This window comes from Rhagoletis pomonella, unplaced genomic scaffold (assembly GCF_013731165.1).
Source record: "Rhagoletis pomonella isolate Grant_MI unplaced genomic scaffold, Rhpom_1.0 Rhpom_scaffold_00003, whole genome shotgun sequence".
Classification (NCBI taxonomy): Eukaryota; Metazoa; Arthropoda; class Insecta; order Diptera; family Tephritidae; genus Rhagoletis; species Rhagoletis pomonella.
The window spans coordinates 51,638,196-51,656,571 of NW_023458557.1; the positions used below are offsets into that span (position 1 = coordinate 51,638,196).

Genomic DNA, 18,376 nt, shown 5'->3' on the forward strand with positions numbered 1-18,376 from the left:
CCCATACAACTGATTGTTCAGATATAAAATTTTTCGTTATAACTCCTCCATTTATATCGCTAGGAACATGAAATTCCGCACTGTTTTCAATAATTATCAAAAGAAAACTTACAGTGAAAATTAAAAAGATCGGGTAACTATAACCTATAGCTCCCATACAACTGATTGTTCAGATATGAAATTTTTCATTATAATTCATCCATTTATGTAGCTAGGACCATGAAATTTCGCGCTGTTTTCACTCATTATCAACAGAAGACTTACAGTGAAAATAACAAAGATCGGGTCACTATAACCTGCAGACCCCATACAACTGATTGTTCAGATATGAGGTCCTTTATCATAACTCCTCCATTTATGCAGCTAGGAACATGAAATTTCGCGCCACTTTCACTCATTATTTACAGAATGCTTACAGTGAATATAACAAGGATCGGATGACTACAACATATATCTTCCATACATCTGATTGTTCAGATATGGGATTTTACGGTAAAACTCCTTTATTTGAACAGCTAAAACCGATAAATTTCGTAAGATATTTTATAAATAATAATACAAAGTCTACTGAGAAAATCATCAAAATCTATGCTGTATAAGCTTTATCTCCTATAGCACTGATTGTTAAGATACCAGTTTTTGCAATATATCTCCTTTATGTAGGAAACTAAACCCAATAAATGGTGTTACCGGTTTACATACCGAACACATAGCAGTGAAAATCACTTAGATTGGTGACATATAAAGTATATCTTCCATACCTCTGATTGTTTAGATGCGATTTTTTATATAAGTATGTAACTCCTCTATCGATGTATGCAGATGTATTCAAAAGCAGTAATCTGTCAAAGTAAAATTTGCAGATGTTCATGAAAGGTATGAAGCCTTCGGCATAGCCGAAGACAGCGCTGCCTTTACTTGTTTAAACAAATTTAAGGTTTTAGAAAGACAGAATTTGTACTGTTTTCAAAGTAGCCTCACAGGCGAACGTTAGTATTAAAGGAATAAAAAATAAGGTTAGTATTCTAGGGTTAATCCCTATAGTTGTAGTAACATGGAACCACAAGATGCATTATGAAGTTTTCTGGCAGCATTTTCATTCGATTCTCAGGAAAAAAGCCTTGAATGTACTAAAGGTGCGGTCGACGTGAGTTGTAACAAGTGGCGTCCAATTTAAATATGGAACGTTTAAAACTTTTATATCATCAGAAATAAAGGCTTTTTCCTTGCCCCTTACAATTAAAGGCAGAAAAGGCAAAAATATGCAAATATCTTAAAAAGGCAAAAAAGGGCAACATCAAATGTGTATGTCTTGAATCAGGGAAAGCTAAGTCGTGGACATTCTTAATGGAATATACTCTATATCCTTAGGAGAAAAAAAGACAATTTCCATAAAATCGGTTCCTGATCATAACATAAAAAATAGATTTAATAAGTGCCCTTGTTTTAATTTTTCTGCAGGACCATGGCAAACTTTTTTTACCGTTTTCTTAAGAGCTGGATACTAAGCTTATTTCGTATGTGTGCCTAAGGAGTTTCGACTTATGATACTTCACAGCCTGTTGCCTCACTCTTTCCTCAAGAAATAATGGATCGGGCATTTATTTCTGTTGCAAATATGGGTTGCCTTGTGCTCTTTTTTTTACAAAAAACTTAAGAAAACCGTAGTAGAAAGCGTAGAAAATTTTTTAAGAACTGCGTACTGCCTTAAGGAAATTTGACACAAGAAAATATCTTAGCCATTTCTTGCACGCCATTTTATATGGATTTTTCGCCGCAATGCCTGAAAAACCTGCTATGAAGCTTCAGCTTTAACATCTGGGTCACTATATATTAGTGGTGTAGTGGTAAGCAGTGCGCGCTTCCACGCCGCAACGCCTGGGTTCAAGCCCTGGTCAAAGCAACATCGCAAAAAAATATAGAAAAAAGGTTTTTTCTTAATAGCGGTCATCCCTCGACAGGCAATGGCAAACCTCCGAGTGTATTTCTGCCATGAAAAACAGCTTCTCATAAAAATACAATCGCCGTTCGGAGTCGGCGTAAAACTGTAGGTCCCTCCGCTTTGTGTGACAACATCAAGGCGCACGCCACAAATCGGAGGAGAAGCTCGGCCAAACACTAACATATGTGTAAGCGCCAATCTATTATTATTATTATTAAAATAACGATATACAAACAGCGCCTAGCAATATGATTACTCAGTAAAATGTTTATTAAAGGACATCTTAGTAAAAATAAGGCAATCAGTCAGGACACTTTAATTCCACTCTGAAAACAGGACATGTCTTGATAAACAGAACGTCTGGTCACCCTACATACATATGTAGTTTCTAGTTAAGTTTAATTGAAACTAATAGCGTTTTCTTTTCTCAAAAAAAGTTCTGCCATTTTATGTGGGAACTATTGCTTTGCGGTGCCCTGAAACCTCAGAAAATGTTGCGTTTTTTATATGGGAATGAAACAGAAATTATACTACTCCATCACAATTTATTTATAGAACTTAATAAAGCTGAATTATTCACATGGCCTGTAAGTCTTTAGTAATTTTAAAGCAAATACTTATTTCTGATACGGAAAATTGTAATTTTACAAGCGTAAATTAAAAATCAACCGTGCAACTCTCCCACTCACGTTTATTTGAGGGCTGAAAAGGCAGCAGTTTTTCCGGATCAGAGCGCAACCTGCTGAGAAAAGAACACGACGCCTTGTGAAAGGGCTGAGAAAAGAACATGAAAATTTGACAGCGCTAACTCAAGGCAGAATAAGTGCAGCCTTTTTTCGAGAAAAGAAAACGGTATAAGTTGTAAGCACATTGGATGTCCATATAGTGCATAAATATATCAAATAAAACATCTCTTTGAGGTAAAATTTTCTAGTGACGAAAGCTGAACTAGATACACAAAATTTATGATATCAATTTCGTGACGAAAATTCTACGCATTCTTTAACTGCATTGGAGACGATCAGCGGATCATGAGATATATATATATATTTTTTTTTTTTTATATGAGAGTTGAAGTCGGTTTTTTTTGCTAAAAATTACTTGTTGTATATGTGTTGTGTACATGTTTATTAATAAACGTATGTGTTCCTTTACTTTCGTACGTGTTTATTGATATATCTGTACTGTAGTGTTTTCGGACGGTACTAGCTCTTACTGCCAATATAGGAGTATTACATATATGAAAGCATTAGATTTAATTGACAATAGTCAAACTACATAACATAGACTTAAAATTTCTAAAGAGCAAGTACAAATTGGAGATCGATTTTAAGCGGTCGTTATTAATATACCCACATACATACATATATTACTTTTCATATCAATTCAAGTCTATTACGTGCGCCCCACGATTTTCATTTTCAATCTCATAAATTGTTTATAATGACTTTTGCTAAAATTTCAAAATCAAAAGTTATCAAAACAAATTCTATGGGACTGAGAAATATTATTTTCTAATTTTTAGTCCATTTATAAAAGCGGGGTATATTAAAAAGTTATTTTAATTTGTTTATTTTCTACTCTTTAGTCTTGTCTGTATAATATTTTGCAATAGATATTAAAATAATTCAACTTGCATTGAAAAGAGAACAGGAGACTATGCAAGCAAAATATTTTGTGCTCACGTTTAGTATATACATACATATGTATGTACATTAAGGTGGTCCAAAAACAGTAAAGTCGTAATTGTAATGTACTATATCGAAAAAAGTATACCCCTATTTTTTATTTTGAAATCAAGAAAAAAACTTAGAGGTCGCTATGGGGAAAAAAAACTTTTCGTAGAAATTTTATAGAATCCTTTAAAATCAATATTTTTCGATCGGAAAGCCCTGGTTCTCTTCAGGAGACTTTCAATAACAATACCCAATTATTTATTTAACCATTTTTTAATACAAACGAATTTTTATTGGTCCCCCCAATGCGATGAAAAAATGGTTAAATAGACAATCGGGTATTGTTATTGGGAATCTGCTATCTATCTGAATCTGAATTCTATACCATTTCTATGAAAAGTTGTTTTTTCCCCATATAAAAATACATGCAAAACTTTCAGCGCTTTGAGCGACCTCTACATATTTTTTGATTTCAAAATAAAAAAACATGGGTATATTTTTTCGGTATAGAACAATCGTAGGGGGTAAGAGCATAAAAATTCTGACCTTACTTTTCACATGCATTTTTGGATTACGCTAATGTACATACATACATATAGCAGCAATTAATTTCATTTAAAGAAATGGCGTGTCATCAATTTCCGCTGTAGCGAATATAGTGCATATTTTTGGCGCAAGATATACACCCGTATGCTGTAATCAGTCGTAGATTCGATTTTGCTACGAATCGTAAAATTCGTAGGCCATCTTCGAAATTCGTAATATTGGTATGCGTGAATCCGACGTAGCTGTCATTTTGATGCATTTGTCAGAAATTTTGTACGAATAGCAACTCGTGTCGGAGCGAAATAAATTGTTTTAAAATATCAATAAAATAAAGGGTGTAAACGCAAAAATGTAAGTTGAAGTGTGAATAGAACAAAATAAATTTTTTTTTAATTGTTTACAAAATTATCAGATCGAAGATCACAACAAATCGCTCGTAATATTAAAAACTGGTGGAATGCATGAGCGAAAGGCCGAACATTGGTCGAGGCTTTGTAAAAGTAGTTAAAGAGGATGTGGTGGAATTTTGGTAAAGCGCTCCAAGAATTAAAGCGGCACAATATCTAGTGAAATGGAGGCCCTTAAAAGGAGGGAGCTTACATTTTATCATTTAAGCTAAATGGATCAGAACAATCTTCTTTGTATATTAATGCAACTGTTAGCTGTCCTTCCTCCTGGGACAAAAGTGCACCGGCCACTGCATCCTTTGTATTCTACTTAATTAAGAAAAAGTCTTTTCAAATAATGATTAAACTATTTTTTTTTTAATTTCACTGTTCACTTGCGATTATATTTATTTTGATTTGTTTCTGTCAAAGCAGCTGATTAAGAACTTCGAATTTCACGTTTTTAGCTGGCAGTGCCGCTGATAGTTACGATCGGATTACAGCATACCAATTTTCGAATTTTCGGTACGGAGCTACAAATTCGTAGCAACGAACATTCGGATTACAGCATAGGGGTGATAACTACTTCCGGCGACGCGAGATCTAGCTCTAGAGTTTGAATATGATACCAACCGACGAGGTTGATGTCTAGACTTTTTAAAGGATCTTTGCAAAGCAAAAGTTTTAACTATAAATGGTGTCTGGACACACAACATCGCAATTTGATAAAAGCGTTGTAAAAAAAGCAATGAGAAGTTATGGTTCTGATATTTCAGGTCCCTTAAAAAGCTCGGGCCCGGGGGGATTCACCCCTTTGACCCCTCCCTCCCGACGGGCCTGATTGTTCTACTGCGTTATTTAAACTGTTTGTATATGCAGAGTTGCGAAATATTGCATATTATAATATTTAATATGTATAACAATAATCACTCCTTTGGAATTTTACATTTTTAAAACGCTAATAGTAACCAAAACGAAGCATAAACTTTGCTTCTTATGCGCTGATTACTCTAGCGAAGCGTTTCGATAACTTTTCAGATAAGGTTTGGAAATTTTTTCATTGGGCCGTATGCATAAAAACTAAGCAAATACTTTTTCTTAACATTTCAGACAGTTTACTCGATTTGTTCAAATAAATTTAAGTGAAAGGTATGAAATTTTAAGTAAAAGAAATTGTTTAGTTTTTATGCATATGGCCCATTGCCAACATTTTGTAGTTCGGCATTAAAGAACATTATACTTACTTTGTACGGATGCAAAGCAATTGACGTTCTGGAAGTCAGCCGTACATATTTATATCCATACCCAGTTTGCAGTACTCTGCCACAAATACATACTTCAATTGCTACACATAGTCTTCGACTTACAGAACTTAATGGCACTGTTAAGAACTTTAGCCGTCTATACCAAATTTACCCTTTTTGGATGATTACAATTTTCTCTTATTTACTTTTTAATGGTTAAAATTAAAAGTGCTAATCAGTTTTGCTTATTTATTACAGCACCAGCCCATACATCATACTCCAGTCTGGCTACCTCAGCTCTCCTGCGCTTCCAACAACAGCAAAAATCGAATGCAACACATTCACAAATGTTTGGCGTCCCGCCTGGTTTACTCCAAAATTTAGGTGGTACTATTAATACCGCCGGTAATCTTGGCCTCAAGTCGTTCCCTAACGCTTCATTGAGTGCACAACGCTTCGCACCACCCACATTGACGGCACGGTTTACTGGGTTAAAAACACATGCACATCAACTAATGGATATTCCCATGAGTACCGCCAGCCTGATTAACCATCATCGGCAGCAGCATCCTCACCATGTGGCGCAAAATATTAGTATGTCATCAAATAATGCAGCAGGTAACACCACACCCACACAATTACAACTAACGACCGCGAGTGGTAGCAACATCAGTATGAACAACAATAATGCCACTAGCGGTAGTGGAGGCAATGGAAAGCGAAAACGCTCCTGGTCGCGTGCTGTTTTTAGTAATTTGCAACGAAAAGGACTTGAAATACAATTCCAACAGCAGAAATATATCACTAAACCCGATCGCCGGAAGCTGGCAGCGCGACTTAACCTGACTGATGCGCAGGTTAGTTAAGATGTTTTAAATTAATGTCTTAGCCATGAAATTTTCCTTTGTTTTAGGTGAAAGTTTGGTTCCAAAATCGTCGCATGAAATGGCGACATACGCGAGAAAATCTGAAATGTGGTCAAGAAAAGCAAATTGCTTCGCCAGCAAACAGTGGGGCAAGTAATGCAAGCGCCTCGTCGATTGCCCAGCAGGAGGATAGCATGCGAGCTACAAACGACGGAAAGCACTTGCCGGATGGCTTTTCCAGCGACGATTCGTCATGTGGTGAAATGAGTGAGAATGAAGATGAAATCGATGTGGTGCAATGAAAACGAAAATTATACTCTCATTTTTGTTGTTGGTGTTTCCGACAGGGTAGGAGTGTGATGTAATGTGGAACGATTTTCCGTCATCCCTTGTCAAATTTGGTTTGGACACAAACCGGTTTCGGCGTTGTGCCATCTTCAGTGTCATTTTTCGTTCTCTGCTATCCTCCTGCTCGTTCTCTGAGAACGAAAAATGACACTGAAGATGGCACAACGCCGAAACCGGTTTGCCTCCAAACCAAATTTGACAAGGGATGACGGAAAATTATACTCGTATTTGCCAGTGTTGCCAGAACTTTTTCAGAGAAAAGGCTAAATGAACAAAAAAATAAAGCTAAAAGAGCTAAATAAAAATTTTAGTTATGGCTAAGTAAAATAGCTAAATTGACAAATCAAATATTTATGGTTGTTACTATTATTTCACAACAGTGTCAATGTTTAAGATAGATAAGAAATATTATGCATTCTTGTAAGAATGTCAATGTTTAAGATAGATAAGAAAAATGATGCATTCTTGTAAGAAAAAGCTTATTTTGTACTTAAGTCCAAAATCTAGGCAGCTTAAGACAAAGTTTTGATTCCACCCCATTGTTCTGTAAACAGTGACGATTCGGCGGGATATTTGGGCCCATCGCGTGAAAACCAATACTTTAGTACCCTCTCAATAAGATTACCGAAGAGAAAGTACTCCCACTCTTTACCCGGTGAGTACAACTCGAGGGTATCTTTCCTGGCCAACTTCTCCCCAACTCGATTCCCTGCAATATCAATATCGCCTGGTACCCAAATGAGTCTGACCGGGGAAAATTCCCTTACCAAGGTCGTGGAGTTTCACAGACATTCGGCCAATATAAATTCCTTGTTCGCAGTGCATACCTCTACTTCAGTCTTCACAGACATTCGATTGCTTCCTCAATTCCAACTCTGCCTGGGAAATAATACAGTGATCTTGAATAGGGCGAGGGAAAATACAAACGTCTGCGTTTTGTATTTCATCATAGCAAAGCATACTTTTTCGAGCCCCGAGTATCATTTGAAAGGGTGCTGTTTAAGCGACTTATGCATACCCACATAAACAAAGAGCAGCGAACATACACACATATTGCAATTCTCAAATCTCTCCTCGCCGAACAAAGTGAAGTGATAAATCGCTGGCATTTCCCGCCATGGTCAACGCTAACCCAGCTTGACTCATCAAAATGGTCAATGCTTTAATACGGCGTTTCCACGATTCGTAATTCGCTCTCTCATTCGTAATTTGCTCTCCCATTTGTCATTCCCCTTGCCAATTACCTTCCGAATTACGTAATTCGCCATACAAAATCTTGAGAGCGAATTACCTCATTTGTAGGTAATTCAGATCGAATTACCATGCGAATGACGAAGCAATTGGTGCCTTCTCTAATATTTATCGGAAAGATATCGAAATTTTCACCGGCCTGGTCCCATTTTCTGGCACTTTTTCTAGTTATATAATAATATTAATAAAATATTCTCTATATAAATTAAAATTGTTGCTGATAACTTAAATTTTAGCTCCATCTTTGATATTTGCAGTACACAAAAATAATAATAAATAGCGAAGAACAAGAACAAGAACTAGAGCTGCCAAACGAATTACTAATGTGTGTCGTGGAAACAGGGTAATTCACGAATTACTTAGCGAGCGAATTACGGAACGTGGAAACATCGTATAAGCATCGCTCACACTCCACTCCCGGTGTAATTTTTGACATGGTAGCAAAGATGCATTGTTACGTTAATTTTAGTGTTTATCAACAAAAGCAATCGTTGCTATTAAAACGACTCAGTTTTTTATCGTTATCGTATTTTTTTGCGCACTACGTATATTTGTAATTAAAAGGCAAATATGCATAAATTCAAATACCGAAGTTACTTTGGATAAGATGCACTTTAATGAGTTTGAAAAAATAGTAACCAGAGTTCAGCAACTTTGATTTACCCCTCTTCACAAGCAAGTCTAGTACTTTCAAAGAGACACGCCTTTTCATATGTACATATGTTTTTCTAAATCTGAAGTACAAATAGTACCGTTCAATTGGTTTTCCATATGACCTCAAGAAACAGAATTTTTAAGTTTTTGTTCGGTATACAAAATTTCATGATCAATTGAATTTGTTTGTTACAGTAGCTCTGGTTTGTCTTGGTTAGCTAGTATTATTTTTATGCAAGAAGTATTTTACCTTTGCTGTAGATTTTCTTGAAGAAATAAATTTACGAGCACTTATTCCTTGAGGATTGATTGCAAACTGATTTAAGAAATTTTAATATTTTTATGAATTTTTGTTCTTCAAGGTTACTATGCCAAATGCTATTTTGCGAGAACGAACACATTTTCCAACTATGTACTCAATTTTATTTTCAGTTCAGAAGCCTAGAGAACGTAAAGAAAAGTTTCCGATAATTCAAATATCGAAACAAAATATTGTATCGATATCGTATCGCAAAACCGGATATCGATATAAATTAACCGATATTTTGAACAACGATATTGATATATTGAATATCGTATCGGTATCGCGCATCCCTACTCTGCATGAATTCATCCCTGAATAAATCGCAACTCATTGCACAGCAGCCTACGGCAGCTAGAGCATGACTCCTTCAATGTAGTGGTGGCAAACTATCTATAGTGGACCCCATCGATAGTTGATGATAGTTTTTTGGGTCACTATCGATTGTACCGATAGTCATTTGTTCCGATAGCGCGCTGCCGTCGATAGTCTCGATAGTGTGGATGAATTTTTTTAATTTGAATGCAGCAAAAAGACATGTAAAAATTACGTTTGAAGGTTATATGAATTAATTTTTTTAAATAATTTTTCAAGTTGCTAAAGGATCTCGTTGATTTTTTACAATTTTTTTGCTAACAGTGTCACGCATTTTCTTCCATATAAAAACGAACTTCTTTATATAGAAGAAAATGCGTGACACTGTTTATTATACTAAAATTTGGACTATAAAATTGCTTACCAAACATTTTTCTCAAAATTCTGATTCTAAGGTTTGAAATTTTGGTGAAACTGTGAGGAATTTTATTAATTAGTGGACAAAGTTTGAAATTGGGATTTACATGGTTTTCGTTAGACGGTAAGCTGGGCTTTTATAAAAAAATTAATAAGCTTTAAAAGAAAAATATGTAGCGACACTATAAAATGTTCATTAATTTACTTATTTATTTACTTATTAAACTTTAACATTTTTACTTTTATGATTTTAAGTGGAGCTTTTTTTTCTACAAAAAATTTCATGACTTAAGCTCTAGTTTTCTGTAGAGGTATTACATATAATGAAACACATGCAATATAAACATATCTATAACAAACACGTTACCTTTTACATTATGAGTTAGATATTTGTCCATATTTTGTTACACTACCCGCACGAGTATTATAAAAAATTTCACACAAACGCTTTTCAACATAGATATGGTACATAAAAATCATACATATATATAGAAATTCCTCGATAGTATCGAACTTCAAATATGGCCGATAGTGGTCGCCATCGATAGTTGCGATAGTGACGTCCCATCGATACTATCGATAGTGTCATCGATAGTTTGCCACCACTACTTCAATGGAGTCCTTTAATTTATACATGGTAAAAAGGTCACATCATGCGCTACCGCTTCATCGGTCTGCCCGTATATCTCTCTCTCTCTCTCGCATATCAGGCATATGAAGTGCGTGGTTTACTTGATGTGCATCTATAAACCATATGGACTCATTAGCTCCTCTACTCTACTCTAACTCGGATCACAACTCTAAACCTGGTCTCCCGCTCGCCCTCAGCTAAACAGGTGCGTTTAGATGCAGATGAATTTGAATATTTGTATACATATTAGAAGGGGATATTACCAAAATGAGGGCTCGCAGTTAATATTTTGAGCAAAAGTAAAAAGCTAAAAAATGCTAAATAACTTTAAGAAAAAGCTTAAAAAAGCTATAAGCTAAACAGGATTTTTCCGGCTAAACCTAAATAAAAAACTAAATCTAGCCGGAAAATAGCTAATATGGCAGCACTTGTATTTACATACCTACATACCATGATAATATAATTTTTAGAAGGTAGTTTCACTTCAAAATTTTTGACATAAACCGTGTCTGTGACAAACACGCAATGTAGCCACTACGATATAGAACTTGGGGATTTTCGCTTGTTATTTTAGATATTTCTTAACAGAACATGTAAAGATTTATATGTTTCATAAGTGATCACTTCATTTTTAATACGTCCGTACGTATTTAATACATACATTTTTGCCACCTGTAATCACATGAATAAAAATCATAAAAATTAAAATATAACGGCAATATTTCTTGTTTAAAATGTTTTAGAACCATCGCACCACAACTAATTGGTCGGAGCGATTAAGCTGGTGCAGTCTGCGCACCTCCATACATCTTCATGTACATATTTCAAGCGAGCCCTACTATTTAAATAGGCGGCCGATAAAGTCTGTGGTGTGCGGTGGCTCTTATAGCTGCATCCTTACATCTATTCCGTGTGTTGCAATATCCACGGAAGCAGCAGTTAATTTTTTTTATGAAGAAAATTATTAAAAAATATTGGAAAATTTCTCTAGTTATATGTTTGGCTTTCCTTTGTTTTATTTTTCCAACGTCAAAAGCTGGAGTTTTTTTTGAAAAAGTTGGTACAACAAAAAATACTTGACACGTATTCCATCAGATAGCTAAGAAGGCGGATAAGAAGAAGAAGTGAAACTACCTTACTAAAAGTTATTGTATCATGCCTACATACATATTTGCATAACAAGCTAACGTAATATTCATGCACGCCGTCAATTTACTGTCAAAAATTTCTCACGCACATACAACTCAAGGCGAATTTATATAAGGTGGTGTTACTAGCTCAGCTGATTTTGTGTATGTGTTTCGCCGCACGGCTTCTGATATCAAATTGAAAAATTTTGTTTGAATTTCTACACACACTCTTACAGATTTTGACAGTTTATGCCGCCAAAGCAAAAACAAAATACATGTAAATTTTTGTTTTTGTACTCCTGCTATCACCTTATATTAATTCGCCTTGATACAACTTGTATGGGACCAACCGAATTGAAGCTAACTCAATTTCCAATTTTTTTTCTGGGTGAGATTTTGATTTCACGTTCCGCTCAATAAAATCAAATGCAAACGCACGCAAGCCAATTTCGGGTGACACAAAAAAAGGAATTCGACGGCGTGCGTACCAAAACGGAAGTCGCGAATATTAGGTTAGCCTGTAATTAAGTACATATTTATACATAATATTTTCTAATTTAGTTGTAAACAATGCAGTGTATTGTATCATTAAAAACTAGCCGTCATAAAATGTGTGCGATTATGACAATATGTGAGCCAACAGTTAATTTATTCGTTTATATAAATATTTATTTTAATATTATTATTTTTATCCAGTTGACAATAAACAAATTTTTACGCCATTGTTAATCTTGTGCCTCTTGTATGTATGTGAATCAAATATACTTATTGTATTTATGTATTTGTCTATTTTTTGTTTTTTTTTTGGAAATATTTCTACGATTAAATCAAGTCGTAGTATAAATCAGTTGCGATAGAATAAAAACCCATTGATAAAATTTGCAAAAAATAAATGGGGTATTCACAACGGTGACGCAAGTGTCGTATTGTTGTGTAGACAAGTCATTGAATTCTCGAAGTGCATGAGAAATAGGAGCATTACTTGAATATCTAGTTTTATGGCTTTCACCATAAAAAGGGTAGAAATTCGGAAGATTTCTTTGTGGAACATTAAAGCTTATCCGCTCGAGTAAACTTGGGCAATCGGCTATGCAATTATAAATACATGAAAGAGAGAGGACAGTCCTTCTCTTTTCCAGAGAAGTTAAATTAATTAGCATAAGGCTATCTGCACACTTGTCGTCTAATCATAGTCGCGTTATCGCCTCGCCCTGAAATTTTGAGCCGAGCACATGCATTTCAAAGGAGATCTGCAGACTTATCGTTATCGGCTAGTTAGCGGCAACTCGTAGAAGATGCAGAAACGGATAAGTGTGGCACTGTCGTTTGCTAATCGTTGCGCACGCATTGTTTGTTTACATTTTATGTGGAAAATTGCATCAAAATTAGAATTTTTTGCATAAAATCTGTAGGAATTATTTAAAAGTGGATAATTGCAATAAAATTCAATAAATGTGATAATTTCAACTATAAAATATGACGAAAAGTCTCTGCGTGCGTGCACAAAACACATTTCAGGAAAATAAAAGAAGAGATATTAATGAAAAATTATGTCCAAAATTGTTGCAGCACAGCCCATATTTTAAAAATTGCAGGTTTTTGTAAATATTTCGCGAAAATATCAACCATCAACAGAAAATACCTGCTCCAATTGAATTTTTAGAGGCCAAATGAAATGAAATATCACGACCGAGTGTGCGAAAGTGTAGTCGACATGTAATCGTAGCATCATGATTGTGACGATAAAGCAACTATGATTGGACGACCAATGTGCAGAAAGCCTAAGGCGCGAGTCGTATTATGGAACAGGGTCATCGAATCGTAATGAGCGTTGAGCATACTTAATGAACATTGTTTGAACTCGCTCAATTCTATTCACAAAAAGCTGGGCATATGGACGCCAGATAAAAGCTGCATATTCCAAGTGAGAACAGACAAGAGCGGTAAATAGAAGCTTAAAGGTGTATGGATCTGGAATCTCCGAGGTATTACGCCGAAAGAAACCCAGAACCGAGTACACTTTAGGAATAATAAGATTAACGTGACTGTTAAATTACAACTTAGAGTCAAACACTTTTGTTCTTAACTTCGGTCCAAGCAGCATTGTTGCTTAGGCCTCTGCTATCGCTTGCAGATGATTGAGAAACTGAAGTAAGAGCACCATTATCGACGATCTCAGAATCATATGTTACTACACAGTTCTTTTTATCAGCAGGCATAGCAGCAGGAAAGTTATCGGCAGCCAATGCAGTAGGGTGAAGAGAAAGCGAACCATATTTGTTTATGTTTACGGCGCGCACAGCAGTTGGCTGAGTAGCGCAAGCAGCAACAACACCAGTATTATCTGGGAGAGGTTCAGCAACAACAGTACTAACAGTTAGTAGAAGCAGTAGCAGCAGGAATAGAGGTAGAAGAATTCACGTTCAAGAGCGATTTACCAAGGTCAGCGACCTTAGATCTTGAGTGCGTAGTTCGCAAGTTGCCATTATCAGCTACATTACTATAATTCGCTTTGATGTTAGCAACATTGTCCGGGGTATTTTATTTTCCTTTAAAGCTTAGTATCCAGCTCTTAAGAAAAGCAAAAACTCCATATAAAATGACGTACAAGAAATGGCTAAGAAATTTTCTTGAGTCAAATTTCCTTAAGGCAGTACGCAGTTCTTCAGAAATTTAGTACGCTTTCTACTACGGTTTTCTAAAGTTTTTTGTGAAAAAAGAGCACAAGGCAACCCAGGTTTGCAACAGAAATATATGCCCGTTCCATTATTTCTTGAGGAAAGAGTGAGGCAACAGGCTGTGCGTTATCAAAAATGTCAAAATTCCTTGGACACACACGCGAAATAATGGCAATTTTTTCTTGACCGTTTTCTTAAGAGCTGGATACTAAGCTTAAGGAACACCACGCAGTTTCAACTTTAGCCAAGCACGTTGAGATGGGCACACAGCAGCAGGTGTCACATTTAAATAGCAGATTTTTGTTGTATTCTAAAAGTTTTAAACATGCTGAATTTAGCTTTACGCATTTCAAATGAAAATTCTGTGAACAAAGCTCATACAGCTCATCGTTAAATCGTCTGCGGTATTCGCCATCGCCAACGCGTAAAGGTCCGTAAATCTCTCACAGAATCTTTCTCTCGAAAACCCCAAGAGCCGATTCATCAGCTGTTTTCATTGTTTCATACACCAGCACAGGCATGATGAGTGACTTATAGAGTGCGATCTTTGTACGACGACGACGAGAGAGGACTTTACTTCTCAATTGCCTACTCAGTCCAAAGAAGCACTTGTTGGCAAGAGTGGTTCTCCCTTGGTAGCAACGCGAGTAGTCTCCTTGCGTTTGGTTTAAAGTAAAAATACTCGCTTTTCGATTAAACGTTATAAATTCTTTTATTATTTAATAAATACATATGCATAATAAGGACATATGCAAAGATAAATGTATGTTTTTTCCGTTGAACTTTTCGATAGCCGTGTGCGCTCGGATGTACGGTTGAATTTGGAGTGGTCTTCTCTCTCCACTTTCTTTTGGTCGTAATAAGAAAGCAGAGCTGACATTATGGTTCTCCTTCATTATAACTGGACGATTGTACACTGCCCGCCCCAGCAAGAATGTCTGCAGTCTGCGGAACTCTTTAAAATGATTTACGCGTTCTGGGTGAGCCTTTCCTTTAGATGTTGTTCTGCAAAGGAATGAAGCGAACAATTATGCAGAGGGCGCGCTCTGTGTGCATTTTTAATCTTCTTAGGTGTTGGGGCGTATAAATATAAATATTTGTGTCTTTTTTTAGTGGGCTCATGCGTTAGAGCTTATTGTTTTGAAATAGGGCGTCTTATTTATTGTCCTTTGGTTTGAGTTATGTAGTGTGCTTATGGGTTAGAGATTACGGCATTGAATGAGCGGGGTCTTACTTATTGCCCTTTATTTTCATAGTTTTGCGGCGGAACCGCTTATCACCCAACCAAATGTAGTTTTTTGCGCTAGTACATTATCATGTATTTTTCGGGCTCCGCGTTGGAGAATTTGTGGAAGTATATCGCTCCCAATAACCAGACATATTGGTGCTGGTTGCCTTAAATTGGCGTCAGCCAGCTCATGAGGATTGAACTGTTTAATAAATTCACGACTTAAGGGTAACGACTTAAGTCGGTAACTGCTCCGTTATTTGCTTGATTACCAGGGCTTCTGTATTTATTTTCCGCTTTGACTTGCGGGTAATTATATTGAGTTTACATACGTTTTTAGTGTTCTTTGAATCAATACATCCACCAATTGTAAATACTTCAAACTGTGAGTGTTCGGTTGGGAGCTTCAACCTCTTTTCAGCTGCTGATGAAATAAAGGGAGCCTTGGTCAAGCAGTGCTCTGAGTTAAAACTGTTCTCCTCGATGCTCTATTGTCACTATTGCAAAAGGGAGAAGAACTTCATTTTCTTTGGCAATTAGGAGCGAGTTAACTTGCGCGGAGTTTGAGCAGGTGGGTTGCTTATCCGGCTTGTAGCTTGTTAACTCTTGGGAGCAATATTTGGGGATCACGTGAGCTGTGCTGTGTTACTATTACCTTGCTTATTGGTTGGGTGGTGATCATAGAAGGTCACTTGCTCTTTATTTTGTGGGTCTGTGGTCTTTGGGCATGACCACAGCTTTCATTGATTTGTCGATCGGGGATGACCGATTTCTTATTATTTTCTTTTATGTTGGCCTTTTTGGAATGGCTTCTGGATAAATGAACATGCAGTAAGGAGTTATGTCTTTTCTGACAATACATGCATGCGAATTATGACTTGCATTCTGCCAAACGATGAATGAAAGCAAAGGCAGTTGGAACACACAAAAACACTTCCGGCCCCCTTTTCCGGCAACACAGAAAGGAGAATTCTACTTAGTAAGGGATATGATCCCTAAGCGCGGCCCAAGGCCGCCTCCGCAGAGAGAAGTTCTGCGCAAAAATACTTCCGTCCCCTCTTTTCCGGCAACACAGAAAGGAGAGTTCCACTTAGTAAGGGTATAATCTCTAAGCGAGGCCGAAGGCCGCCTACTCAGAAAGAAGTTCTGTGTAAAAATACTTCCGGTCCCCTTTTCCGGCAACACAGAAAGGAGAATTCTACTTAGCAAGGGGTACAATCCCTAAGCGCAGCCGAAGGCCACCTACGCAGAAACAACTTCTGCGCAAAAATACTTCCGCCCTTCGTTTCCGGCAACACAGAAAGGAGACTTCTTTTTAGTAAAGGTTATAATCCCTAAGTGCGGCCGAAGGTCGCTTACCCAGAAAGAAGTTCTGCGCAAAAATACTTCCGGTTCCCTTTTCCGGCAACACAGAAAGGAGAATTCTACTTAATAAGGGTTATAATCCCTAAGCGAGGCCGAAGGCCGCCTACTCAGAAAGAAGTTCTGTGCAAAAATACTTCCGGTCCCCTTTTCCGGCAACACAGAAAGGAGAATTCTACTTAATAAGGGTTATAATCCCTAAGCGAGGCCGAAGGCCGCCAACTCAGAAAGAAGTTCTGTGCAAAATTACTTCCGGTCCCCTTTTCCGGCAACACAGAAAGGAGAATTCTACTTAATAAGGGTTATAATCCCTAAGCGAGGCCGAAGGCCGCCTACTCAAAAAGAAGTTCTGTGCAAAAATACTTCCGGTCCCCTTTTCCGGCAACACAGAAAGGAGAATTCTACTTAATAAGGGTTATAATCCCTAAGCGAGGCCGAAGGCCGCCAACTCAGAAAGAAGTTCTGTGCAAAAATACTTCCAGTTCCCTTTTCCGGCAACACAGAAAGGAGAATTCTACTTAGTAAGGGTATGATCCCTAAGCGAGGCCGAAGGCCGCCTACTCAGAAAGAAGTTCTGTGCAAAAATACTTCCGGTCCCCTTTTCCGGCAACACAGAAAGGAGAATTCTACTTAGCAAGGGGTACAATCCCTAAGCGCAGCCGAAGGCCACCTACGCAGAAACAACTTCTGCGCAAAAATACTTCCGCCCTTCGTTTCCGGCAACACAGAAAGGAGACTTCTTTTTAGTAAAGGTTATAATCCCTTAGTGCGGCCGAAGCTCGCTTACTCAGAAAGAAGTTCTGCGCAAAAATACTTCCGGTCCCCTTTTCTGGCAACACAGAAAGGAGAATTCTACCTAGTAAGGGTATGATCCCTAAGCGAGGCCGAGGCCGCCTACTCGGAAAGGAGTTCTGCGCAAAAATATTTCCGGTCCCCTTTTCCGGCAACACAGAAAGGAGAATTCCACTAAGTAAGGGTTATAATACCTACAAGCGGCCGAAGGCCGCCTACGCAGAAAGAAGTTCTGCGCAAAAATACTTCCGGTTCCCTTTTCCGGCAACACAGAAAGGAGAATTCTACTTAGTAAGGGTATGATCCCTAAGCGAGGCCGAAGGCCGCCTACTCAGAAAGAAGTTCTGTGCAAAAATACTTCCGCCTTTCGTTTCCGGCAACACAGAAAGGATACTTCATTTTAGTAAAGGTTATAATCCCTAAGCGCGGCCGAAGGCTGCTTACTCAGAAAGGAGTTGTGCCCAAAAATACTTCCGGTCCCCTTTTCTGGCAACACAGAAAGGAGAATTCTACTTAGTAAGGGTATAATTCCTAAGCGAGGCCGGCTACTCGGAAAGGAGTTCTGCGCAAAAATATTTCTGGTCCCCTTTGCCGGCAACACAGAAAGGA

At 37.3% G+C, this 18,376-nt stretch overlaps 1 protein-coding gene across 1 annotated transcript in view; it reads left to right on the forward strand.

Moving 5' to 3' along the window:
• LOC118736292 (homeobox protein H2.0) overlaps positions 1–7,033 on the forward strand; it is a 20,710-nt gene extending 13,677 nt beyond the window's left edge. Inside the window, exons 2-3 of the mRNA XM_036466389.1 lie at positions 6,053–6,651; positions 6,708–7,033. Coding sequence (XP_036322282.1) covers positions 6,053–6,651; positions 6,708–6,962 — 854 coding nt within the window. The 3' untranslated portion in view covers positions 6,963–7,033. The remainder of the gene's footprint in view (positions 1–6,052; positions 6,652–6,707) is intronic.
• Positions 7,034–18,376: the final 11,343 nt, after the last annotated feature.